The following is a 27789-nucleotide window of genomic DNA, read 5'->3' on the forward strand; positions in this document are numbered from 1 at the left end:
AAAGTAACAAGAAAATTACACATCAATAACGAGGCTATGTAAAACGTTAATTTGTGGGCCTACAGGTTAGTCGTGGTCATTTGTAAAGTGACTATGCATAGATAATAAACAGCGAGTAGCAGCAGTGTAAAAACAAAGGGGGGGGGGTTGTCAATGTAAATAGTCCAGATGGCCATTTGATTAATTGTTCAGCTGTCTTATGGCTTGGAGGTAGAAGCTGTTGGTCCTAGACTTGGCGCTCCGGTACCGCTTGCCGAGCGGTAGTAGAGAGAACAGTCTATGACCAGGGTGGCTGGAGTCTGACAACTTTTTGGGCCTTCCTCTGACACCGCCTAGTATATAGGTCCTGGATGTCAGAAAGCTTGGTCCCTGTGATGTACTGGGCCGTACGCACTACCCTCTGTAGCGCCTTACGGTCAAATGCCGAGAACTTGCCATACCAGGCGGTGATGCAACTGGTCAGGATGCTCTCGATGGTGCAGCTTTAGAACCTTGAGGATCTGGGGACCCATGCCAAATCATGTCAGTCTCCTGATGGGGAAAAGGTGTTGTCGTGCCATTTTCTTCACAACTGTCTTTGTGTGTTTGGACCATGATAGTTCGTTGGTGATGTGGACACCAAGGAACTTGAAACTATCGACCTGCTCCAATTCAGCCCCGTCGATGAGAATGGGGGCCGGTTCCGCCCTCCTTTTCCTATAGTCCACGATCAGCTCCTTTGTCTAGCTCACATTGAGGGATAGGTTGTTGTTGTTGTCCTGGCAAAACCCGGCCAGGTCTCTGACCTCCTCCCTATAGGCCATCTCATCGTTGTCGGTGATCAGGCCTACCACTGTTGTGATGTCGGGCAAACTAAATGATGTCTTGGAGTTGTGCTTGGCCACGCAATCATGGGTGAACAGGGAGTACAGGAGGGGGCTAAGCACGCAGCCCTGAGGGGCACCAGTGTTGAGGATCAGCGTGGCAGATGAGTTGTTGCTGAGGGAAGTGTTTAGTCCCAGGGTCCTTAGCTTAGTGATGAGCTTTGTGGGAACTACAGTGTTAAACGCAAGGCTGTGGTCAATGAACAGAATTCTCGAATATATGTTCCTTTTGTCATGTAGGTATTACAGACTCGGTCAGGGAGAAGTTGAAAATGTCAGTGAAGACACCAGTTGGTCCATGCATGCTTTCAGTACACGTCCTGGTAATCTGTCTGGCACCGCAGCTTTGTGATTGTGGTTTCATCAGACCAGATAATTGTATTTTTCAGGGTCTGAGAGTACTTTAAGTGCCTTTTGGCAACATCATAGTGCTGTTCAAATCAATAGTTATTCGTCAGATGCTTCATAAACAAACAGTAAAGAAAAGGTGTAGACTAAGAGTCAAATGCTAACTTACCGGCTCTTCTCAACAAGGTAGAGGAAAAAATTGAAAAGTAATAACACACAACAATAAATAAAAGTAATAAAAAGCTCCCAGTCAGCTTTCCAATCTATCCCAATGGTGTTTGATGGGGTTGATGTAAGGGCTCTGTTCAGGCCAGTTAATTTCTTCCACACCGATCTCGATCTAATCACCCAACATCAGTGCCCAACCTCACGAATGCCGGTGGCTGAATGGAAGCAAGTCCCCACAGCAATGTTCCAAAATATAGCAGAAAGCCTTCCCAGAAGAGTGGAGGCTGTTAAAGGAGCAAAGGGGGACCAACTCCATGTAAATGCCCATGATTTTGGAACGAGATGTTCGACAAGCAGGGATCCACATACTGCTGTCCATGTAGAGTATATAGTGCATTCGGAAAGTATTCAGACCCCTTGACTTTTTCCACATTTTGTTACGTAGCAGACTTATCCCAAAATTGATCTAAATTATTTTCCCCCCCCTCAATCTACACACAATCTCCCACAATGACAAAGCAAAAACAGGTTAAGCCATTTTTGCAAATGGATTAAATATAAAAAAACTTAAATATCACTTTGACATAAGTATTCAGACCCTTTACTCTGTACTTTGTTGAAGCACCTTTGGCAGCGATGACAGCTTTGAGTCTTCTTGGGTATGACGCTACAAGCTTGGCACACCTGTATTTGGGGAGTTTCTCCTATTCTTCTCTGCAGATCCTATCAAGCTTTATCAGGTTGGATGGGGAGCGTCGCTGCACAGCTATAGTCAGGTCTCTCCAGAGATGTTCGATCTGGTTCAAGTCCGCGCTCTGGCTGGGCCACTCAGACTTATTCCGAAGCCACTCCTGCAGCGTCTTGGCTGTGTGCTTAGGGTCGTTGTCCTGTTGGAAGGTGAACCTTCGCCCCAGTCTGAGGTCCTGAGCACTCTGTAGCAGGTTTTCATCAAGGATCCCTCTCTGTACTTTGCTCCGTTAGATCTTTCCCTCGATCCTGACTAGTCTCCCAGTCCCTGAAGCTGAAAAACATCCCAACAGCATTATGCTGCCACCACAATGCTTCACTGTAGGGATGGTGCCAGGTTTCCTCCAGACGTGACGCTTGGCATATTAGTCTGGTGGAAATCTGTCCTTTGGTCTAACGAATCAAAATTTTTGATTTTTGCTTCCAACCGCTGTGTCTTTGTGAGACGCAGAGTATGTGAATGTATGACTTCTGCATGTGTGATTCCCACCGTGAAGCATGGAGGAGGTGGGGTGATGGTGCTTTGGTGGTGACACGGTCTGTGATTTATTTAGAATTTAAGGCACACTTAACCAGCATGGCTAACACAGCATTCTGCAGCGATACACCATCCCATCTGGTTTGCGCTTAGTGGGACTATTTTTTTGTTTTCAACAGGATAATGACCCAACACACCTCCAGGCTGTGTAAGGGCTATTTGACCAAAGTGAGTGATGGATCAGATGACCTGGCCCCTACAATCACCCGACCTCAACTCACTTGAGATGGTTTGGGATGAGTGGGACCGCAGAGTAAAGGAAAAGCAGCCAACAAGTACTCAGCATATGTGGGAACTTCAAGACAGTTGGAAAAGCATTCCAGGTAAATGCCGAGAGTGTGCAAAGCTGTCATCAAGGCAAAGGGTGGCTACTTTGTAGAATCTCAAATGTAAAATATATTTTGATTTGTTTTAACAATTTTTTGGTTACTACATGATTCCATGTCTAAGGAATTGACAGTTTGAGAACTTACGCGTGGTGTCCGTTCATCACAGCATAGTCATCGGACGACCATCCATTATTGTCCTTTAAGGTGATGTCTGCGTCGTACTGCAGGAGTAGCCGCACCATACTGATTTGTCCATTGCAAGCAGCGATCATCAATGGGGACCTAAAGGTAGCATTAGATGGAGGTTGAATAAACGTGCACATATCGGTCTGTGCATTCTCCAATATCAGAATCAAGCATTCCAAAATTCCATTCCCTTTCTTTAAGTAACCTAATCACTGATATGACAAAAGCTAAGTAATGGAACCCTTGCCGTCATCTATTAATGTGTGTCAGACCACAGATTACATCAAGGCAGGGAAGAAAAAAGGAAGAGTTGCCATGGCACCCTAGGGGGCAGCCTAGCTGGGCTGTTAAGAGCTAGCAAATGTTATTATATTTTGTGTTTTTATGTTCAATTATTTTTCTGCAAGCTATTGGTAGATAATTAGATAGAGATCAAGTAAATCTGGGATCTATTATTTTCAATAGCAGCAGGAAATGTATTAGAGCTATTGGACTGCTAAGATAGCTGCTAGGTTTGCCAATGTGGTTTTCATTTGAACATACTGTCCTTGGGGAGCTCATGCCGGGGATTTCTTCTGAGGTGTCGGGAGGCTTGGACAGACTGGACTCATGCTGAATCGTGGCGCTGTAATGGAAGCATGCTACACTGGGACTGGGAGACCATTCAGCCACTGGAGATCACTTGGGCAGGTTTAGCGTAATGACTGAGCCGACACGACTAAGCGAGGATGGCGAGGCAATGACAAAATGTGCAAGGCAAGGCGGAGCCAGGCCTACTTGCAAGTCGTTGCAACCAAAACGGATTGGACAGTGAATGATCCTGGCTGGCTAGTTCTGCCATCTATTCCAAGGACAGCAACCATTGTCATCTGGAGGACTATACAAATGTGTTATGTTTTGCACAGTTACATTTTTTTGGCTATGTGATTTTTACTGCAATTTAGCTTTTAGCTGTGAATGTGTAACATGTTTGAAGTTCGGCCAAATGTATGTAATTAGTGGATTCGGTGATTTCAGCCACACCTGTTGCTGACAGGTCTTTAAAATCGAGCACACAGCCATGCAATCTCCATAGACAAACATTGGCAGTAGAATGGCCTGACTGAAGAGCTCTGACTTTCAACGTGGCACCGTCATTGGACAGCACCTTTCCAGCAAGTCAGTTTGTCAAATTTCTGCCCTGCTGGAGCTGCCCCGGTCAGCTCTAAGTGTTGCTATTGAAGAGGAAAGGTATAGGAGCAACAACAGCTAAGCCACGAAGTGGTAGGCCACACAGAACAGGACTGCCGAGTGCAGAAGCACATAGCTTTTAGAAAAAAACATTTTTTTTTTTTTTTTTTAGGGGTGGATCAGCTTAATATTGCGGAAAGAATATTGCTTCAATCAATGTAATTGTCTGCATCATTTCCAATCCCCATATACTTTTGGGGTAAATATATACTGCTCAAAAACATAAAGGGAACACTTAAACAACACAATGTAACTCCAAGTCAATCACACTTCTGTGAAATCAAACTGTCCACTTAGGAAGCAACACTGATTGACAATAAATGTCAAATGCTGTTGTGCAAATGGAATAGACAACAGGTGGAAATTAGCAAGACACCCATAATAAAGGAGTGGTTCTGCAGGTGGGGACCACAGACCACTTCTCAGTTCCTATGCTTCCTGGCTGATGTTTTGGTCACTTTTGAATGCTGGCGGTGCTTTCACTCTAGTGGTAGCATGAGACGGAGTCTACAACCCACACAAGTGGCTCAGGTAGTGCAGCTCATCCAGGATGGCACATCAATGTGAGCTGTGGCAAGAAGGTTTGCTGTGTCTGTCAGCGTAGTGTCCAGAGCATGGAGGCGCTACCAGGAGACAGGCCAGTACATCAGGAGACGTGGAGGAGGCCGTAGGAGGGCAACAACCCAGCAGCAGGACCGCTACCTCTGCCTTTGTGCAAGGAGGAGCAGGAGGAGCACTGCCAGAGCCCTGCAAAATGACCTCCAGCAGGCCTCAAATGTGCATGTGTCTGCTCAAACGGTCAGAAACAGACTCCATGAGGGTGGTATGAGGGCCCGACGTCCACAGGTGGGGGTTGTGCTTACAGCCCAATACCGTGCAGGACGTTTGGCATTTGCCAGAGAACACCAAGATTGGCAAATTCGCCACTGGCGCCCTGTGCTCTTCACAGATGAAAGCAGGTTCACACTGAGCACATGTGACAGACGTGACAGTCTGGAGACGCTGTGGAGAACGTTCTGCTGCCTACAACAGCTTCCAGCATGACCGGTTTGGCGGTGGGTCAGTCAGGGTGTGGGGTGGCATTTCTTTGGGGGGCCGCACAGCCCTCCATGTGCTCGCCAGAGGTAGCCTGACTGCCATTAGGTACTGAGATGAGATCCTCAGACCCCTTGTGAGACCATATGCTGATGCGGTTGACCCTGGGTTCCTCCTAATGCAAGACAATGCTAGACCTCATGTGGCTGGAGTGTGTCAGCAGTTCCTGCAAGAGGAAGGCATTGATGCTATGGACCGCCCGTTCCCCAGACCTGAATCCAATTGAGCACTTCTGGGACATCATGTCTCGCTCCATCCACCAATGCCACGTTGCACCACAGACTGTCCAGGAGTTGGCGGATGCTTTAGTCCAGGTCTGGGAGGAGATCCCTCAGGAGACCATCCGCCACCTCATCAGGAGCATGCCCAGGCGTTGTAGGGAGGTCATACAGGCACGTGGAGGCCACACACACTACTGTGCCTCATTTTGACTTGTTTTAAGGACATTACATCAAAGTTGGATCAGCCTGTAGTGTGGTTTTCCACTTTAATTTTGAGTGTGACTCCAAATCCAGACCTCCATGGGTTGATAAATTGGATTTCCATTGATTATTTTTGTGTGATTTTGTTGTCAGCACATTCAACTATGTAAAGAAAAAAGTATTTAATAAGAATATTTCATTCATTCAGATCTAGGATGTGTTATTTTAGTGTTCCCTTTATTTTTTTGAGGTCAATGTACACCTTTTCCCTGAAACACCCACAACACGGTCCCCCGTATTGACCATATTCCCAAGCATCTCCATGCAGTCAGACTTTGATTTTGTGCCACCAGGGTCACAATAATATACCTCCTCTCTGAATGTCCGAGTGTGACCCCATCCCCATGGGTTACTGCAGCTGGTGTTGCCAGCACTGCCACTGCCTGGGTGGGGGCACCCCACCGGCTAGGTACAAGGTCGTCAAGGTTCTCATTAGCAGCTTTGAGAATTTCCTTGTGTAGTATGCTCTCCCTTTAGGGGGCTTTGGCTTTGCAGGACCAACCCTGCCAAGCGGGCTCAGAATCTTGAGGGGGCAGTGCTGCTCTTGGTCTCTGACCGCATTTTAGCTGCATAGAGACCGCTTACAGCAGGCCCACAAAACAGTTAGGAACTTCTCCTTAGTATCTGGGTCATTCAGGTGGGTGTCTAGGGTATAGGGTTGCTGACCGTACCATTAAATTAGGATCATAAATAAATAGATATAATTGATTTTAAAAATGTAGTTCCCCATGATAAGACAATAAATAAATCAAATGTATAATTTATTTTAAACTGTTCCACCATGAAAGGACAATAAATAAATAAGACGTATAATTCATTATAAAAGTATATCCATCATCTGAACAACATGGAAAGCCCTCTCATACCCAGGCTCACAGCAATACATTGGTTCTGGGATATGCAACCATTTCATTACCCACTCACTCAACTTTCCCAAACATAACAAATAAAATAAAAAATAAACACACACCCACCATCCACACATACTGTGCCTTCTGTTTACTTAGTTTTAATCTTCACCATGTTGAATTAGTGCTTGTGTGTTCCAATTAGTTATATGTGAAGATGTATACAAAAGCTTCTCATTTTTTTATTGTATTGTTACAATCCATAACCGGGCTAGAATAGTGTTTCATTATTTTCCTCATCTATGAGAACGTTGTAATTTTTTAAAATAACCATAGAGTAGTCTTTGTGTCTCTGAACAACTTATCAATATATACGAGCTACTCGTTTCCCTTTTAATCTATTTTCTTTGAAAATTGGATACAGAACTTTTACACCATTCTGCAATTTCCTTCAGAAACTGATCATTCATGCCAATTTTGGTCCCAGCAAGTCTTTTACCCAGGCTTTTAACCATTATTTTATCTTTAAATGAAGCACCTTTGGCCTCTGTCCGAAGCGGTGTACACGTTCGAGTTGGATTTTGTCGATAGCTTCGCGTGGGATTTGAAGCGCTGTAAGGAGGAACTCTCTAACTACAGATTCAGGAACTTCCCCTTCTTTCTCCTGGATACCTGTAAGTACCAGATTCTCTCTCATGGTTCTAGTTTGTATGTCCAGTAAGGCTTCTCTCAGAACGGTGTTCTCCTTTTTAATTTCATTCACTTCGGTTTCAATCTTGTTGACTGTCCCTTTTAGCTTGTGTTTCCTTCTCCAATGTCACAGATTTTTCATCACTCATCTCGAGGCTTGCATTCAACTCTTTTATATCCTTACTAAGTAATTCAAGTATACCCAGTTTGTCATTTATTGATTTTAACAGATCGGTTTCGACCTTTACCATTCCCGGTGGTGAAAATATTAAATCGTCTGTGTCTGTAGAAGAGTCACGTTTAAGTTTAGAAATCGGTTCCCCTGTCTTACTCTCCGTCATGTTTGGGTGTTGCTTGTTTTCGTAATATTTGTCAATAACTGTCTCGAGTCTTAAGATTTGTTTTGTGTTACTATCCAGATTGAAGGTTATCACCCACCAGATTGTCAAGTGCTAATATTTTAGTCTAACTTACTGATATTGAATATTATGTTTTTATCTTGAGGTGCTCTACATAACTTCGTTCAGTCCGCCATCTTCCTCCTGCTTTAGATTCGACAGACGAATCTTGGTTTGGCGGATGTCAGGAGAAAGCTACCTGCCCGAATGCATAATGACAACAGTAAAGTTTGGTGGAGGAGGAATAATGGTCTGGGGCTGTTTTTCATAGTGCCAGTGAAGGGGAATCTTAACGTTACAGCATACAATGACATTCTAGACAAATCTGTGCTTCCAACTTTTTGGCAACAGTTTGGGGAAGGCCCTTTCCTGTTTCAGCATGCCCCCGTTCACAAGCGAGGTCCATACAGAAATGGTTTGTCGAGATCAGTGACTGGCCTGCACAAAGCCCTAACGTCAACCCCATCGAACCCCTTTGGGATGAATTGTAACGGCGACTGCGAGCCAGGCCTAATCGCCCAACATCAGTGCCAGACCTCACTAATGCTCCTGGCTGAATGGAAGCAAGGAACCGCAGCAATGTTCCAACATCTAGTGGAAAGCCTTCCCAGAAGAGAGGAGATGTTCGACGAGCAGGTGTCCACCTACTTTTACATTTAACTTCTTTGGGTCATCCTCGACAAATGGTTAAATGCATTGTATCCACATTTGTGGTTGTGTTTTTAAAAATTGTCAAATAAATTATATCAAAGAAATTAATAATTTGTTTACTATTCAACCAGATCTCTCCATCTCAGGAAAATCGATTTGATCTTTAAAAGCATCACACAAACCCACCTGTGTCCCTGGTCCTTAGTGTTGACGTCGGCCCCCTCCTTGAGGAGAAACTCGGCCATCTCGGCATGATTCTCCTTCACTGCCATAGTCAGAGGGGAGTATCCCTCCTGCAAGATCATCCAAACATGCATTGTCAAATATATTGTATATACACATAGCTTAGTCATGTTTGGATCACCACAGTAACAGATCTCCTACCCTCAGCTTCATCCTCTTTCTCGATCAACCTATGGGTCAGAATTACACTCCAGCAATCTGGAACCTTGTTAATATCTCTCTCTCGAACCAATGCCTGAGCTGTGACAGTCCTGAGTGGTGCTAGAGGATCTGTGAGCAACAAATTGACTCATCTGTAGCGCAGAGGATTGGGTTGGTGTAAGCCAGGGGTGTCAAACTCAACTCCTGCAGGGCCGTGTCCTGTGTGTTTTCTGGTTTTTGTTATTTCCTTTAAAATGTGTGTCCAATTAAGATCTAGACAACCAGATGAGGGGAATTCCTAACTAGTAAATTAAGTACAAGGGAGGCGCAAAAACCCGCAGATGCTCAGCCCTAAAATAATTGAGTTTGGCACTTCTAGTGTAACCAATAGGGAGATAATTCAACCTGGCCTATCAGAGTGCAAGATGGAGTTACCACCATATTGCTCCTACTACAAGTTGGAGCTACCACCATATTGTCACTTATGGCCCCACGGCTCACCTTGTTCTGGGCGTTGACATTGGCCTCGTGCTCCAGCAGGAGCATAGCGGTGGAGAAGGCAGGGATGCAGGAGGCCAGGTGCAGGGCCGTGTTGCCATTGACGTCCACCAGATTAGGTTCAGCATCATGCTCCAGCAGCGTGGCCACGCAGCGTTCCTGCTGGCACTGCACTGCCTGCCAGGGGTACGGAGGAGAGGAACATTAAGATGTTATGCACAAAAACCATCACTCTGACATTTAGAATCACATCAGTTCCATTCATGACATTTCTATCTGCAACAATCCACAAAGTTTGCCATTGCAAGAATTTTGCAAAGGTTAAAGGTTCTAGATTATATTGATACTAATTTATCAAATTGCAGCTGCCACTACCACTCTTCGAGGGAAGCAGAAATTAAAGAGAAAACTTCACAGATGTCAACTATATTGTTGACGATGCATTCACTCTATGGATACATGACATCATTCTGGTGAGCAAGGCTTTATCAGTATCGTAGAGCATCAAGTAAGGACAGAAGAGAAGCTGCATGTATCTAATTATAGACAAGTTGACAAACAAATTGCCTACCAAATAGTGCTGCTCAGTATACCGAAACGTTGGTACTTTTTCCGATACCAGGACATTAAAAACTGTTCGGTACTAGAATTTGGTACTTCAGTCAAATGTGTCTCACAGATCAAGCCTGTCTATCAGCTCAGCTGACCCCTTATTATAGTAAGCACCGTGCCTGCTCCACTTAACCATTGCTAGCTTGCAATAGGAGTCTGGGCTGCATCATGTTAACTTCTTTGTAGCGTAGAATGTAGAAATGCGTAGAGTGTAGAAATGTTGAAACTATTACTGTTCAAAAAACAACATCCATACATGCTAGAACACTTTACAATGGAAGAAGATACATAGCTTCCAGCTAACTTTCCTTGCTAGTTCAAATAACATTTTATTTGTCACATGCTCCGAATACAACAGGTGTAATGCAAGCCCTTAACCAACAATGCAGTTAAGAAAAATACCCAAAAAATAAGAAATAAAAGTAATAAATAATTAAAGAGCAGCAGTAAAATAACAATAGCGAGGCTATATACACGGGGTACTGGTACAGAGTCAATGTGCGGGGGCACCGGTTAGTCAAGGTAATATATACAGTTATTAAAGTGACTTACGCATAGATAATAACAGAGAGTAGCGGCAGCGTAAAGGGGGGAGGGGCAATGCAAATAGTCTAGGTAGCCATTTGATTAGCTGTTCAGGAGTCTTATGGCTTGGGGTTAGAAGCCGTTTAGAAACCTCTTGGACCTAGACTTGGCGCTCTGGTACTGCTTGCCGTGCAGTAGCAGAGAGAACAGTCTATGACTAGGGTGGATGGAGTCTTTGACAATTTTAAGGGCCTTCCTCCAACACCGACTGGTATAGAGGTCCTGGATGGCGGTTAGCTTGGCCCCAGTAATGTACTGGGCAGTACGCACTACCCTCTGTAGTGCCTTGCGGTCAGAGGCCGAGCAGGAGCCATAGCAGGCAGTGATGCAACCAGTCACGATGCTCTCGATGGTGCAACTGTAGAACCTTTTGAGGATCTGAGGACCCATGCCAAATATTTTCAGTCTCCTGAGGGCGAATAGGTTTTGTGCCCTCTTCACGACTGTCTTGGTGTGCTTGGACCATGATAGTTTGCTGGTGATGTGGACCCTAAGGAACTTGAAGCTCTCAATCTGCTCTACTACAGCCCTGTCAATGATAATGGGGGCCTCCATTTCCTGTAGTCCACAATCATCTCCTTTGTCTTGATCACGCTGAGGGAGAGGTTGTTGTCCTGGCACCAAACGGCCAGGTCTCTGACCTCCTCCCTTTTTTGTCCATTAAAATAACATCAAATTGATCAGAAATACAGTGTAGACATATAACTTTGACTATTGGATGTTCTTATAGGCACTATAGTATGGATGTTCTTATAGGCACTATAGCCTAATCTCGGGAGTTGATAGGCTTGAGGTCATAAACAGCGCCGTGCTTCAAACATTGTGAAGAGCTGCTGGCAAAGGCAGGAAAGTGCTGTTTGAATGAATGCTTACGAGCATGCTGCTGCCTACCACCGCTCAGTCAGACTGCTCTATCAAATATCAAATTATAGACTTAATTATAATAAATACACAGAAATACGAGCCTTTAGGTTATTAATAAGGTCATATCCGGAAACTATCATTTAGAAAAAAAAACGTTTATTATTTCAGTGAAATACGGAGCCGTTGCGTATTTTATCGAACAGGTGGTAACCCTAAGTCTAAATATTGCTGTTACATTGTACAACCTTCAATGTTATGTCATAATTATGTACAATTCTGGCAAATTAATTACGGTCTTTGTTAAGAAGAAATGGTGATCACACAGTTCGAGCCAAGCGACCCAAACTGTTGCATACACCCTGACTCTGCTTACACTGAACGCAATAGAAGTGACACAGTTTCAGGCACCGCATTGATTATATGCAACGCCGGACAAGCTAGTTAAATTAGTAATACCAACCATGTGTAGTTAACTAGTGATTATGTTAACCTGTTAGGGCTAGGGGGCAGAATTTACACGGCCGGATAAAAAAAAACGTACCCGATTTAATCTGGTTACTACTCCTGCCCAGTAACTAGAATATGCATATAATTATTGGCTTTGGATAGAAAACACCCTAAAGTTTCTAAAACTGTTTGAATGGTGTCTGTGAGTATAACAGAACTCATATGGCAGGCAAAAACCTGAGAAGATTCCATGCAGGAAGTGGCCTGTCTGACAAGTTGTTGTTCTTCTTGCCTCTGTTTATTGAAGACTGAGGATCTTTGCTGTAACGTGACACTTCCTACGGCTCCCATAGGCTCTCAGAGCCCGGGAAAAAGCTGAACGATATCGAGGCAGCCCCAGGCTGAAACACATTATCGCTTTTGACAAGTGGCCGATCAGAGGACAATGGGCTTAGGCGCGTGCCCGAGTCGACCCCATGCTTTATTTTCTTTCGTCTGTTTACCTAATTGCAGATTCCCGGTCGGAATATTATCGCTTTTTTACGAGAAAAATGGCATAAAAATTGATTTTAAACAGCGGTTGACATGCTTCGAAGTACGGTAATGGAATATTTAGAATTTTTTTGTCACGAAATGCGCCGTGCTCGTAACCCTTATTTACCATTCGGATAGTGTCTTGAACGCACGAACAAAACGCCGCTGTTTGAACATAACTATGGATTATTTGGGACCAAACCAACATTTGTTATTGAAGTAGAAGTCCTGGGAGTGCATTCTGACGAAGAACACCAAAGGTAATCAAACTTTTCTAATAGTAAATCGGAGTTTGGTGAAGGCTAAACTTGCTGGGTGTCTAAATAGCTAGCCCTGTGATGCCGGGCTATCTACTTAGAATATTGCAAAATGTGCTTTCACCAAAAAGCTATTTTAAAATCGGACATATGGACATAGAGTGCATAGAGGAGTTCTGTATCTATAATTCTTAAAATAATTGTTATGCTTTTTGTGAACGTTTATCGTGAGTAATTTAGTAAATTGTTAGTAAATTCGGCGGAAGTTTGCGGGGGGTATGCTAGTTCTGAACATCACATGCTAATGTAAAAAGCTGGTTTTTGATATAAATATGAACTTGATTGAACAAAACATGCATGTATCGTATAACATAATGTCCTAGGTGTGTCATCTGATGAAGATCATCAAAGGTTAGTGCTGCATTTAGCTGTCTTCTGGGTTTTTGTGACATTATATGCTAGCTTGAAAAATGGGTGTCTGATTATTTCTGGCTGGGTACTCTGCTGACATAATCTAATGTTTTGCTTTCGTTGTAAAGCCTTTTTGAAATCGGACAGTGTGGTTAGATTAACGAGAGTCTAGAGGTGTTCAATGCTAGTTCAATGCTAGTTAGCAACTTAACATGGCTCCATCCTGCCTGCACTCGCGTAACAGATAATCAGCCTGCCATGCAGTCTCCTCGTGGATTGCAATATAAATCGGCCATAATCGGCATCCAGAAATGCTGATTACCGATTGTTATGAAAACTTGAAATCGACCATTCCGATTAATCGGTCGACCTCTACTGTCAACTGTGGGACCTTATATAGACAGTGTGCTTTTCCAAATCATGTCCAGTCAATGGAATTTACCACTGCTGGACTCCCTTGAGATGTTGCTATAACGATTGATGACCAATGAAAACAGGATGCACCCGAGTTCAATTTCAAGTCTCATAGCAGTGTCTGAATACTTACGTAAATAAGGTATGTTTTTTATATATATAATAAAATTAGCAGTAATTTCTAAAAACCTGTCTTTGCTTTATCACTATGGGGTATTGTGTGTAGATTGCTGAGAATTGTTATTTATTTAATCCATTTTATAATAAGGCTGTAACGTAACAAAATGTGGAAAAAGTCAAGGGATCTGAATACATTCCGAAGGCATTGTACACAGTGTGAACCAGTACCGAGTCAATATGCGGTGGTACAGGTAAGTTGAGGTAATAAGTACATGAAGGTAGGGGTGAAGTGAATATGCATAAATAATAAACAGCAAGTAGCAGCAGCATAATAAAGGGGGTCAGTGCAAATAGTCTGGGTGGCCATTTGATTAATTGTTTAGCAGTCTAATGGCTTGGGGTTTGAAGCTGTTACGGAGCCTCTTGGACCTAGACTTGGCACTCCAGTACTGCTTGCCGTGTGGTAGCAGAGAGAACAGTCTATGACTAGGGTGGCTAGAGTCTTTGGTAAACTTGTATGGCCTTCTGACACCATCATGTATAGAGGTCCTGGATGCAGCCAGATTGGCCCCAGTGATGTACTGGGCCGTACGCACTACCCTCTGTAGCGCCTTGCGGTCGCCTTGCGGCCATACCTAGAGGTAACGCAACCAGTCAGGATGCTCTCAATGGTGCAGCTGTATAACTTTTTGAGGTTCTGGGGACCCATGCCAAATCATGTCAGTCTCCTGAAGTGGAATAGGAGTTGTCGTGCCCTTTTCAACTGTCTTGGTGTGTTTGGACCATGATAGTTTGTTAGATATGCGGACGGCAAGGAACTTGAAGCTCTCGACCCGTTCCACTACAGCCCCATCGATGTGAATGGGGGCGTGCTCGGCCCCCCTTTTCCTGTAGTCCACGATAAGCTCTTTAGTCTTGCTCACGTTGTTGGAGAGGTTGTAGTCCTGGCACCACACTGAAATCTCTGACCACCTCCCTGTAGACCGTTTCATTATTGTTGGTGATTAGGCCTACCACCATTGTGTTGTCGTCAAACTTAATGATGGTGTTGGAGTCGTGCCTGGCCATGCAGTCATGGGTGAAATGGGAGTACAAGAGGGGACAAAGCACTCTTATTTCAGCTCACGAAACATGTGGCCAACACCTTTACATGTTGCGTTTACATTTTTGTTAAGTACATTTATTTGCTATGTCTTAGCTAGGTACTAAAGATAAATATTACTTTACTGAACAAAAATATAAACTTCGTCCCAAGTTTCGTGAGCTGAAATAAAAGATCCAAGAAAATGTTCAAAAAGCACAAAAGCTTATTTCATCCCTGTGAGAAAGTGAGTCTTTCTTCTTTGCCAAGATAATGTAATGTATCCACCTAGCAGGTGTGGGATATCAAGAAGCTGATTAAACAGCATAATTTCACAGGTGCACCTTGTGCTGAGGACAATTAAAGGCCACTCTAAAATGTACAGTTTTGTCACACAACGCCGCCACAGATGTCTCAAGTTCAAGGAGGGTGCAATTGGCATACTGACTTCAGTTATGTCCACCAAAACAGTTGCCATAGAATTGAATGTTAATTTCTTTACCAATAAGATGCCTCCAACGTCCAGACATATCACCCATTGAGCATGTCGGGGATGCTTAGGATCGATGTGTACGAGAGCGTGTTCCAGTTCCCGTCAATATCCAGCAACTTCACACAGCCATTGAAGAGGAGTGGGACACCATTCCACAATCAACAGCCTGATCAACTCTATGCGAAGGAGATTTCACGCTGCATGAGGCAAAATGGTGATTGCACCAGATCCTAACTGGTTTTCTGTTCCACGCCCCTACATTTATTTAAGGTATCTGTGACCAACAGATGCATATCTGTATTCCCATTCATGTAAAATCCATATATTCGATCCTAATGAATTTATTTCAACTGACTGATTTCCTTATATGAACCATAACACAGTAAAACCTTTGAAATTGTTACATGTTGCGTTTATATTCTTGTTCAGTATAAAAGTATTGTTCCTGTATAGTATCGGAGCCCACGTACAGTGCCTTTTCTCTCACCCATCTATACACAATACCCCATAATGACAAAGTGAAAACAGATTTTTCGAAATACGTCAGCTCTGCTTCTAGCTCCTAAGCAACTTTGCAGTATTAGTTTTTTGTGCATCATTTCTTACATTATTAGCCCAGAACGTTTTTTTCCTGTTATTACATACAGTCGGAAATAACTTGTGGACAACAGAGCGGCGAAAACTCACCAGCATTACAAATTTCCCGAATTGGATTCTTTGTTCTTACCCGCCAGGGCAATTGCACTTATCCCAGAGGCTGCTCCAAGTCGCCACCGGCGGAGAAAAGGTATTCGGAGTGGACTTCTAGTCTGACTCAGGAGGCGTGCACACCATCCACCACTTCCGAGTATATTACTCGTTAATGTTCAGTTTCCGGACAATAAAGAAGATGAGCTCATACTGTCCCTGTCTATACAGCCAGCTGGGTTCTCAGTTCATCACGCAGACAAGAATAAAGAACTCTCCGGGAAGAAGAAATGCGGGGGTGTATGCTTCATGATTAACTACTCATGATGTTGATGGGTTCTGACTTCTAAACTTGAAAATATGAAATATCCTTATTCATTTCACTGAGGGAGAGAGGGGAATGAGGAACGTTATTGTTGTTCGACATTGGTCTATGGAAAGGAAAAGGGCCACAGTCTGGTACAAGTCAACAGCACAGCCGTAAGTTGGGGAGGAGTGAGGAATTCGGGCTGAGGTCAGGTCAGATGAAGAACAGATAACACTAAAGTCCTGTCTAGCAACAGAGGTGTATTGGCTGTTCAGATGTGTAAGGAGGAGACTTCGCAAAGGAGGAAGGGTTAAATTCCAGAGCATCTGTGAATATGTCTTTGTTTCTTCAGCTGTTTGACCCATTGGGTGAATAAACCTGGTTTGAGCGTTTCATAGTTGTCTGTGAATTTTTACTCCATTTACTTTAGAACAAAACAGTGTGATTGTGATAACATACAGAAACTCAAGTCATTTTGTTCACCCGACCTAGAATACCTCACAATCAAAATGCCGAACGTATTACCTCCAAAGAGAATTCTCTTCGCTTTTAGTCACAGCCGTGTATATTTCCCCTCAAGCTGATACCACGACGGACCTAAAAAAACTACACTGGACTGTTAGCAAATTGGCAACTATATATCCTGAGGACGCATTTATTGCAAATGGGGATTTTAACAAAGCAAATTTGTGTAAAACGCTACCAAAGTTCTTTCAAAAAATGTAAAGAAAGCAATCCAATGTCATTTGTTGCCCAGACTTTTCTGCAAAGGACACTCAAGTCTTGAGAAAACAATACACTAATATTGCAGTTAGCCATGACAGCCTTTATAATAGAACGCATGTGACCACATACATCTACAGTTGAAGTAGGAAGTTTACATACACCTTAGCCAAATACATTTCAACTCAGTTTTTCACAATTCTTGACATTTAATCCCAGTAAAAATGCCCCGTCTTAGGTCAGTTAGGATCACCACTTTATTTTAAGAATGTGAAATGTCAGGATAATAGTAGAGAGAATTATCTATTTCAGCTTTTATTTCTTTCATCACATTCCCAGTGGGTGAGAAGTTTACATACACTCAATTAGTATTTGGTAGCATTGCCTTTAAATCGTTTAACTTGGGTCAAACGTTTCAGGTAGCCATCCACAAGCTTCCCAAAATAAGTTGGGTGAATTTTGGCCCATTCCTCCTGACAGAGCTGGAGTAACTGAGTAGGCCTCCTTGCTCGCACACACTTTTTCAGTTCTGCCCACAAATGTTCTATGGGATTGAAGTCAGGGCTTTGTGATGGCCACTCCAATACCTTGGCTTTGTTGTCCTTAAGCCATTTTGACGCAACTTTGGAAGTATGCTTGGGGTCGTTGTCCATTTGGAAGACCCATTTGCGACCAAGCTTTAACTTGTTAGGGCTAGGGGGCAGTATTGACACGGCCAGATAAAAAAACATACCCGATTTAATCTGATTACTACTCCTGCCCAGTAACTAGAATATGCATATAATTATTGGCTTTGGATAGAAAACACCCTAAAGTTTCTAAAACTGTTTGAATGGTGTCTGTGAGTATAACAGAACTCATTTGGCAGGCAAAAACCTGAGAAGGTTTCATGCAGGAAGTGGCCTGTCTGACAAGGTGTTGTTGTTCTTGCTTCTGTTTATTGAAGAGTCAGGATCTTAGCTGTAACGTGACACTTCCTACGGCTCCAATAGGCTCTCAGAGCCCGGGAAAAACCTGAACGATGACGAGGCAGCCTCAGGCTGAAACACATTATCGCCTTTGCCAAGTGGCCCATCAAAGGACAAAGGGCTTAGGCTCGTGCCCGAGTCGACCCAGTGATATATTTTCTTTCGGCTGTTTACCTAATTGCAGATTCCCGGTCGGAAAATTATCGCTTTTTTACAAGAAAAATGGCATAAAAATGGATTTTAAACAGCGGTTGACATGCTTCGAAGTACGGTAATGAAATATTTAGAAATCTTTTGTCACGAAATGCGCCGTGCGCGCGACCGTTATTTACCATTGGGATAGTGTCTAGAACGCACGACAAAACATCGCTGTTGGAACATAACTATGGATTATTTTTGACCAAACCTACATTTGTTATTGAAGTAGAAGTCCTGGGAGTGCATTCTGACGAAGAACAGGAAAGGTAATCAAACTTTTCTAATAGTAAATCTGACTTTGGTGAAGGCTAAACTTGGTGGGTGTCTAAATAGCTAGCCCTGTGATGCCGGGCTATCTACTTAGAATATTGCAAAATGTGCTTTCACCGAAAAGCTATTTTAAAAATCGGACATATCGAGTGCATAGAGGAGTAATGTATCTATAATTCTTAAAATAATTGTTATGCTTTTTGTGAACGTTTATCGTGAGTAATTTAGTAAATTGTTAGTAAATTCGCCAGAAGTTTGCGGGGGGTATGCTAGTTCTGAACGTCACATGCTAATGTAAAAAGCTGCTTTTTGATATAAATATGAACTTGATTGAACAAAACATGCATGTATTGTATAACATAATGTCCTAGGCGTGTCATCTGATGAAGATCATCAAAGGTTAGTGCTGCATTTAGCTGTGGTTTTGTTTTTTGTGACATTATATGCTAGCTTGAAAAATGGGTGTCTGATTATTTCTGGCTGGGTACTCTGCTGACATAATCTAATGTTTTGCTTTCGCTGTAAAGCCTTTTTGAAATCGGACAGTGTGGTTAGATAAAGGAGAGTCTTGTCTTTAAAATGGTGTAAAATAGTCATATGTTTGAAAAATTGAGGAATTTGTAATTCGCACCACGCCTATCATTGGATATTGGAGCAGGTCTTCCGCTAGCGGAACGTCTAGATGTAAGAGGTTTAAGGGGGTGATAAGTTTTCAAATAAAAAATCATTTTTTCAAAATTTGACTCTTGGGGGTTGACTTGTGTTACATTTGCAATAAGAAAATCCACGGTACAGCGCGCTCGCCATCTATAGGATTTTTGGGGTGTGACACTTGGCATTTGCCATATGAAATTTGCAATATGATTTGAATGAATGTGGACCAAATTGGGTGGTATTGGCATTAGGGTGAATGATTTGTGCGGTGCCAATATGTTCCCATTCATTTTTGTCCATTTCATGGGGGTCTTCCCTTACTACTTTAATTGTTGCTTGTAAGCAGGAATCAGGAGGATAGAATTGTGGCCGCATTTACCAAATGGAGGGCGAGGGAGAGCTTTGTACGCGTCTCTGTGTGTGGAGTACAGGTGATCTAGAATTTCTCTCTCTCTGGTTGCACATTTAACATGTTGAAAGAAATGAGGTAGAACTGATTTAAGTTTCCCTGCATTAAAGTCCCCGGACACTAGGAGCGCAGCCTCTGGGTGAGCGGTTTCCTGTTTTCTTATTTCCTTTAACAGCTGACTGAGTGTGGTCTTAGTGCCAGCATCCGTCTAACTCTCTAGGCAAGTAGTGTGGTCTGCAATTTATCACAAGATACTCTACTTCAGGCGAGCAAAATCTAGAGACTTCCTTAGATTTCGTGCACCAGCTGTGGTTTATAAATATGCACAGACTGTGCTGTTCCATCTTGCCGGTGCAGAGTATATCCCACTAGCTGAATATCCATGTCATAATTCAGCCACGATTCCATGAAACATAAGATATTACAGTTTTTGATGTCCCGTTGGTAGGATATTCATGATCGTATCTCGTCTGATTTATTGTCCAATGATTGCACGTTGGCGAGTAATATTGACGGTAACGGCAGCTTTCCCACTCGCTTTCTGCGGGTCCTAACGAGGCACCCCGCTCTGTGTCTTCTGTACCTGCGTCTCTTCCTCTTGCAAATAACTTGGATGTTGGCCTTGTTGGGTTTTCGGAGAATGCCCTGTGCGTCCTGCATGTTGAAGAAAAAATCTTTGTCTAATCCGAGGTGAGTGATCGCTATCTTGATATCCATAAGCTCTTTTTTGCCTCAAGAAACGGTTGCAGAAACATTATGTACAAAATAAGTTACAAATAACACTATCACAATTCCAGTGGGTCTGTCTCCTAGAGATGAACGTACTTTGGTGCGAAAAGTGCAAATGAATCCCAGAACAACAGCAAAGGATCTTGTGAAGATGCTGGAGGAAACGGGTACAAAATAATCTATATCTACAGTAAAACGAGACCCTAGATCAACATAACCTGAAAGGCCGCTCAGCAAGGAAGAAGCCACTGCTACAAAACTGCCATAAAAAAAGCCAGACTACGGTTTGCAACTGCACATGGGGACAAAGATCGTACTTTTTGGAGAAATGTCCTCTGGTCTGATGGGGGGAAAAAATATAACTGTTTGGCCATAATGATCATCGTTATGTTTGGAGGAAAAAGGGGGATTCTTGCAAGCCGAAGAACACCATCCCAATCGTGAAGCACGAGGGTGGCAGCATGATGTTGTGGACGTGCTTTACTGCAGGAGGGACTGATGCACTTCACAAAATAGATGGCATCATTAGGTAGGAAAATGATGTGGATATATTGAAGCAACATCTCAAGATATTAGTCAGGAAGTTAAAGCTTGGTCGCAAATGGGTCTTCCAAATGGACTACAACCCCAAGCATACTTCCAAAGTTGTGGCAAAATGGCTTAAGGACAACAAAGTCAAGGTATTGGAGTGGCCATCACAAAGCCCTGACCTGAATCCTACAGAAAATGTCTGGGCAGAACAGAAAAAGCGTGTGCGAGCAAGGAGGTACAAACCTGACTCAGTTACACAAGCTCTGTCAGGAGGAATGGGCCACTGGGAATGTGATGAAATAAATAAAAGCTGAAATAAATCATTCTCTACTATTATTCTGACATGTCACATTCTTAAAATAAAGTGGTGATCCTAACTGACCTAAAACAGGGAATTTTTACTCTGATTAAATGTCAGGAATTGTGAAAAACTGAGTTTAAATGCATTTGGCTAAGGTGTATGTAAACTTCCGACTTCAACTGTATATACCGTATTCTATTCTACAGTATTTAGTCAATGCCACTCCGACATTGCTCACCCTAATATTTATATATTTCTACATTCCATTATTTTACATCTAAATTGTGTATTGTTGTGGGTTGTTAGATACTACTGCACTTTTGGAGCTCGGAACACAAGCATTTCACTGTCTTCTTGGTAAGCAACTCCAGTGTAGACTTGGCTTTTTAGGTTATTGTCCTGCTGAAAAGTGAACTCATCTCCCAATGTCTATTCGAAAGCAGACATCCAGGTTTTCCTCTTGGATTTTGCCTGTGCTTAGTTCCATTCAATTTCTTTTTTATCCTGAAAAACTCCGTAGTCCTGAACAATTACAAGAATACGCACAAAATGATGCAGCCACCACTTTGAAAATATGGAGAGTGGTACTCATTAATGGGTTGTATTGGATTTGCCCCAAACATAACATAATATTATATTATATTATATTATTATTATAATATTATATTATTATTATAATATTATTATATTATTATATTATATTATATATAATATATAATATTATATAATATTTAGGACAAAAATTGAAATGCTTTGCCACACTTTTTTTGCCTTGTTGCAAACAGGATGCATGTTTTGGAATATTTGTATTCTGTACAGGCTACCTTCTTTTCACTCTGTCAATTAGGTTAGCGTTGTGGAGTAACTATACTGTTGTTGATCCATCCTCAGTTCTCTCCCATCACAGCCATTAAACTCTAACTGTTTTAAAAAGTCACCATTGGCCTCATGGTGAAATTCATGGGAGGTTTCCTTCCTCTCCGGCAACTGAGTTAGGAAGGACACCTGTATCTTTGTAGTGACTCCATTTTAAAATAAGCAAAATGTGGAACAAGTCAAGGGGTGTGAATACTTTCTGAATGCACTGTATCTAAATGCATATCAAATTGTGCTTGAAAGGAAAGATTCACTTCCCAGTGTGACCTAATGAATACCAGGTGTAAATGTATATGGAAGACTCACAGGTAATACAAGAATTAGGCTACACATAAGCCTATCATCTCAGCAACATGTCTGAATTGAGATGGCCAATCAACTATCATATTCTATCCTCACATCTTTTTGAAAAATGCTGGATTCTTCCGTCCACTTACAAAACAAAAATAGGACACAGTACCTTCATCAACGGGGATCTGTTTTGATTGTCGCATAGGTTGAGTTTGGCTTTGCTCTCAACCAGGAACTGGACCACGTCTGTATGTCCATTGGCACAGGCAATGTGAAGTGCTGTTCTGAAATGTGAACAAGGGTGACATAAGTGGCAAACAGTCCTTTGGCCCTCCATTTCAAGTCATTGCATCACAATTTCCGGTTGCACTGGTGCGAGCTGCACATTCTACCTAGTCCCCATCAAATCAAAACAACTTATTATTAAGAGGATAAAACCTTGAATTTGTTCAACATTAAAGTGCATTATCCTCCTGTAAAGTGCATTATGATTCCTGTAATAAAAAAGTGTCTGTCCTGCCACTGTGCATGCCTGTTCCGTTGCCCCTCACACTCTCTCTCCCCCCTCGTGTGCCCCTCGTGATTGCATAACATTTCAAAATGTTATTCCAGGGGGGAAAAAAAAAAAAAAAAAACTTTGGAAGCAACTAAAAGTCCATATTAAAGAGGAGGGTCTCAGCTTTGTGTAGGAATAAATATACTGAGCTCAAACCACACTAATTTACAATCGAGATATTTGATATGGCTTTCAAATACGAAATTGCACATTGGCAATCGCGAGTGTACTAGGTCTCATTGCAAAGTTTTTTTAAGGATATTACATGCCTACTAGCAGTTTATAATTTTTTTATTTAACTAAGCAAGTAAGTTAAGAACAAAATCTTATTTACAATGACAGCCTACCAGAAGGCAAAAGGCCTCCTGCGTGGATGGGGGCTGGGATTAAAAATAAAAAATGTAATAAAAATATAGGACAAAACACACATCTCGACAAGAGACACCACAACACTACATAAAGAGAGTAGTAAGAGTAAGTGTTATATTTAGAGTAAACGATCTAGCTAATGTGTTGAGTTTCCACTCCTAAAGTGGTGAATTAGCACCTATTGAATTAGGCCTATAAATATTATTAGTGCACATAAAGATGAAGGCAAATAAATCTATTGAACCAAAAAATCTGAAAATTCTGGAGCCCTATTTTGAGAGTAAAATACAACAAAAACAGCCTAATTGTCAACCCAAAATTCAAGACAATCACTGGATTAGGTTGCATATTAAACTATTTTGAATCATGCACTTCTGCTTGGACATGATATTCAATACATAAATACATCTCAAAAGTCTATTACACTTCTTAATAAAGCATTGTGAATGACACCAAAATATGGGCTGGTGCCACCAACTGAAAAGGTAGGGGAAAATGTTAGTCTGGAGCCCTTCAAAAGCCACGAAATGTTGTCACTCCAGCTTGATTTGTAGCTACACTTAGGCTACACCATGCACGTATAAAGTGGTTTAAAGTTAAGAACACAAAGCAACAAGAGTGAATAAAAGAGAGCATATTTTATACAACCTCATACAAGTTATTTATATTTTCACACACACACACACACACACACACACACACACACACACACACACACACACACGTTCAAAAGTTTGGACTAACTTAGAAATGTCCTTGCTTTTTAAAGAAAAGCAATTTTTTTTGTCCTTTAAAATAACATCAAATTGATCAGAAAAACAGTGTAGACATTGTTAATGTTGCAAATTACTATTGTAGCTGGAAGCAGCAGATTTTTTATGGAATATCTACAAGGGCATACAGAGACCCATTATCAGCAACCATCACTCCTGTATTCCAATGGCACGTTGTGTTAGTTAATTCAAGTTTATCATTTTAAAAGGCTAATCGATCATTAGAAAACCCTTTTGCAATTATGTTAGCACAGCTGAAAACTGTTGTGCTGATTAAAGCAGCAATAAAACTGGCCTTCTTTCGACTTAGTTGAGTTTCTGGAGCATCAGCATTTGTGGGTTCAATTACAGGCTCAAAATGGCCAGAAACAAAGCTCTTTCTTCTGAAACTCGTCAGTCTATTATTTTTCTGAGAAATGAAGGCTATTCCATGCAAGAAATTGCAAAGAAACTGAAGATCTCGTACAACGTTGTGTACTACTCCCTTCACAGAATAGCGCAAGCTGGCTCTAACCAGAATAGAAAGAGTGGGAGGCCCCAGTGCACAACTGAGCAAGAGGACATGTACATTAGTGTCTACTTTGAGAAACAGACGCCTCACAAGTCCTCAACTTGCAGCTCCATTAAATAGTACCCGCAAAACACCAGTCTCAACGTCAACAGTGAAGAGGCGACTCTGGGATGCTGGCCTTCTAGGGCCTTCTAGGCAGAGTTCCTCTGTCCAGTGTCTGTGTTATTTTGCCCATCTTAATCTTTTTATTGGCCAGTCTGAGATACTGCTTTATCTTTGCAACTCTGCCTAGAAGGCCAGCATCCCGGAGTCACCTCTTCACTGTTGACGTTTTTATATTTGAGATTCTTTAAAGTAGCCACCCTTTACCTTGATGACAGCTTTACACTCAATGTAAAAGCAACAGTACATTTTCATATTTTGGCCATCATACTTTGATTTGGTTTTATCCAAATATCATCCAATTTCATGAAAAACATGATTTTGACTGTTCATGACCTTTAAAAGGTAAAAAATAGCATATAAAGGATAAACTGTTCTGCCTGCTGCAAGCACAGGGACATGGATAGAAGTATCCTAAAGCTTAAGGACAGTGACAGAACGGGTTTGCTAGAGCTAGCCTACTGAAATAGGGTGGCAGTATGAGTAAGTAGTCTAAGTAGCCTCATCCGGTATCTGTGGCACGAGGTACCTTGATCTACAAATTCACCCCCTGCCCTGGACAGAACGGTAGTCTATCGCAGGTTGGTAGAGACTGGAGAAGTCATACTCCAACACTTGTCACACATACAGTACATTACACAAGGACTGTCTAAGTACAGACCTCAGAAAGTAACAGTGGCAATACCAGCTACTAACTGGTAATAGTCTCATCTTTCATACCTGTTCTCCTTATCAAGCTGATTGATGTCATTCTTCTTGGCCAGCTGCTTCAGTTTGGCCAAGTCACCCCCATAAGCAGCCTTGTGTACCTTTCCAAGGTCCTTCTCCTTCAAGTCATAGCCCACAGACAGCACACTCCCAGTGTCCGAGGTGTTAGGTGAGAATCCTTTCTTTTTCTTGGTGAAGTTGAATATCTTCTTCATTGTATATGGTGGTTGCCCAGATGACAGTTAGCAGACTGCATTGCCTTTGGCCTTCACTACCTAACACTGAAGTGCCGCCGGAGGATCACCACAGCAGGCGTCTTTCCCATCCCTAAAAATAAAGCCCAGCAAATCGGATTAAATCATGTCAAAGTCGAGAGAAGGTTGCTGCTGCACCATCGCCGTTGCAAAGACAGACGAAGAACTCGCATCAAACGTACTGTATATAGCTACAGTACATTTCAGTTCAATTAGCAGCTAAAAAGCCATAGCGATTTTTGGTGCATGGGTTGTCATTAATAGGTCACCATATTGGTCTTCAGATTATGCTTATTTGTATGCTGCATACGATTGACAGGAGATCGTAGTACACATTGGCCATGACAAATAAATGTACTGCTAAAATAATACGATAATGGCATCGTGCACAACAACACAGTTGATATATTCTATAACCAAGGCTAGCTAGCTAACGTTAGCTAACAGCTGGCTATAAGATTGTGGTTACACACACGCTCAAGATGTCATGTGACGTTGACAGATCAAGCATATAGATCCGTCCTTACCTTGACTAATAACTTTAGTAGAATATCAAAACACCAATATTAACATAACATTTTTCAACCGGCATTAAGCCATATTAAAAGAGCATGGCTTGCAGGAAGATAATTCACTAGAACCGATGTTATTTTGGATGGCTCACTCGCTCACTGTCATTACAGTCAGGAAGGAACGTTGATCCAGTCTGTTACCAAGGCGGCTATCCACAAATATCAGCAACAAGTATCAGAAAAACAAATAATGTTACGTCCATGTTCAAATTATAATATTTTTGTTCATTTCACATGAGCAAATATTACATTTCTAGCAATTTCAAGTCGATTCATACAGTTTTAACCCATAATAACATTCAATCAAGTAAAAACCGATTCACACTTTTTTCCTGGCGTCTAAAGAAGCAATTCAGTTGGCTAGTTAACTATGCAAACTATCATTAACGCGTTAGCAAGCCGTAATCACACCCAACGTCGTCACCTCCCAAACGTGCAGCAACCGCGACTTTTACATTTGTAACGGAGTCAGCACAGGCAAAGCAAAAATGTTAGATGAATCCGGTAGTTGGTCCCAAGCTAAATCAATAAATTACATTATTGTTTTGTGCTAATAAGGTAGCTAAACAACCTACAATTAACAAGCTAACGTTAGCTAGTTCCGACAGAGAAGTGATTGTAAAAAATGTATATCTACAGTAGCTAGCTAGGTAGTTACTGGTTAGCTAATGTGTATTTAGTTAGCAGACTGCCCTGCGCGCTATCGTGGCTGTTGCATGGTAGCTGGAATTAATTTCACTACAAAATTTGCAAGCAGAAAATAGTTCTAATTTAGATAGTTAGCTAGCTTGATAGACACAAAATGACCTGTTGATCGCTCCTGCTGCCAGCTGCTTCTTCTTCTTTGGGATTGGGTTTGCGGACCGCAGCCAACTGAAAGTTGCATACAACGCCACCTACTGTACAAAATCATGAATTTCCATGTTTCTTGACATCGTTTCTCGTCGGGTGATTGGTTGAGCTTTCGTGAGTGCGTGATGTCACAAATATGCTCTACCAAGGCGTCTGTTTACATTTTAGTCATTTAGCAGACGCTCTTATCCAGAGCGACTTACAAATTGATGCATTCACCTTATGATATCCAGTGGAACAACCACTTTACAATAGTACATCTATATCTTTTTTTTGGGGGGGGGGGGTTAGAAGGATTACTATATCCTATCCCAGGTATTTCTTAAAGAGGTGGGGTTTCAGGTGTCTCCGGAAGGTGGTGATTGACTCCGCTGTCCTGGCATCGTGAGGGAGCTTGTTCCACCATTGGGGTGCCAGAGCAGCGAACAGTTTTGAGAGCAGCGAACAGTTCCCCTCACAGCTCCGTAGGCAAGCACCATGATCTTGTAGCAGATGCGAGCTTCAACTGGAAGCCAGTGGAGTGTGCGGAGGAGCGGGGTGACGTGAGAGAACTTGGGAAGGTTGAACACCAGACGAGCTGCGGCGTTCTGGATGAATTGTAGGGGTTTAATGGCACAGGCAGGGAGCCCCGCCAGCAGCGAGTTGCAGTAATCCAGACGGGAGATGACAAGTGCCTGGATTAGGACCTGCGCCGCTTCCTGTGTAAGGCAGGGTCGTACTCTGCTAATGTTGTAGAGCATGAACCTACAGGATCGGGTCACCGCCTTGATGTTAGCGGAGAACGACAGGGTGTTGGCCAGGGTCACGCCAAGGCT

General features: G+C 42.4%; 1 protein-coding gene across 1 annotated transcript in view; it reads right to left on the reverse strand.

Moving 5' to 3' along the window:
- ankrd26 (ankyrin repeat domain containing 26) overlaps positions 1 to 27020 on the reverse strand; it is a 130446-nt gene extending 103426 nt beyond the window's left edge. The window contains exons 1-6 of the mRNA XM_029758474.1: positions 26930 to 27020; positions 25309 to 25623; positions 22387 to 22501; positions 9459 to 9632; positions 8760 to 8866; positions 3138 to 3275 (exon numbers count right to left, since the gene is read on the reverse strand). Coding sequence (XP_029614334.1) covers positions 3138 to 3275; positions 8760 to 8866; positions 9459 to 9632; positions 22387 to 22501; positions 25309 to 25511 — 737 coding nt within the window. The 5' untranslated portion in view covers positions 25512 to 25623; positions 26930 to 27020. The remainder of the gene's footprint in view (positions 1 to 3137; positions 3276 to 8759; positions 8867 to 9458; positions 9633 to 22386; positions 22502 to 25308; positions 25624 to 26929) is intronic.
- Between the last annotated feature and the right edge of the window lie 769 nt (positions 27021 to 27789).

This window comes from Salmo trutta, chromosome 7 (genome assembly GCF_901001165.1).
Source record: "Salmo trutta chromosome 7, fSalTru1.1, whole genome shotgun sequence".
NCBI classification, from domain to species: Eukaryota; Metazoa; Chordata; class Actinopteri; order Salmoniformes; family Salmonidae; genus Salmo; species Salmo trutta.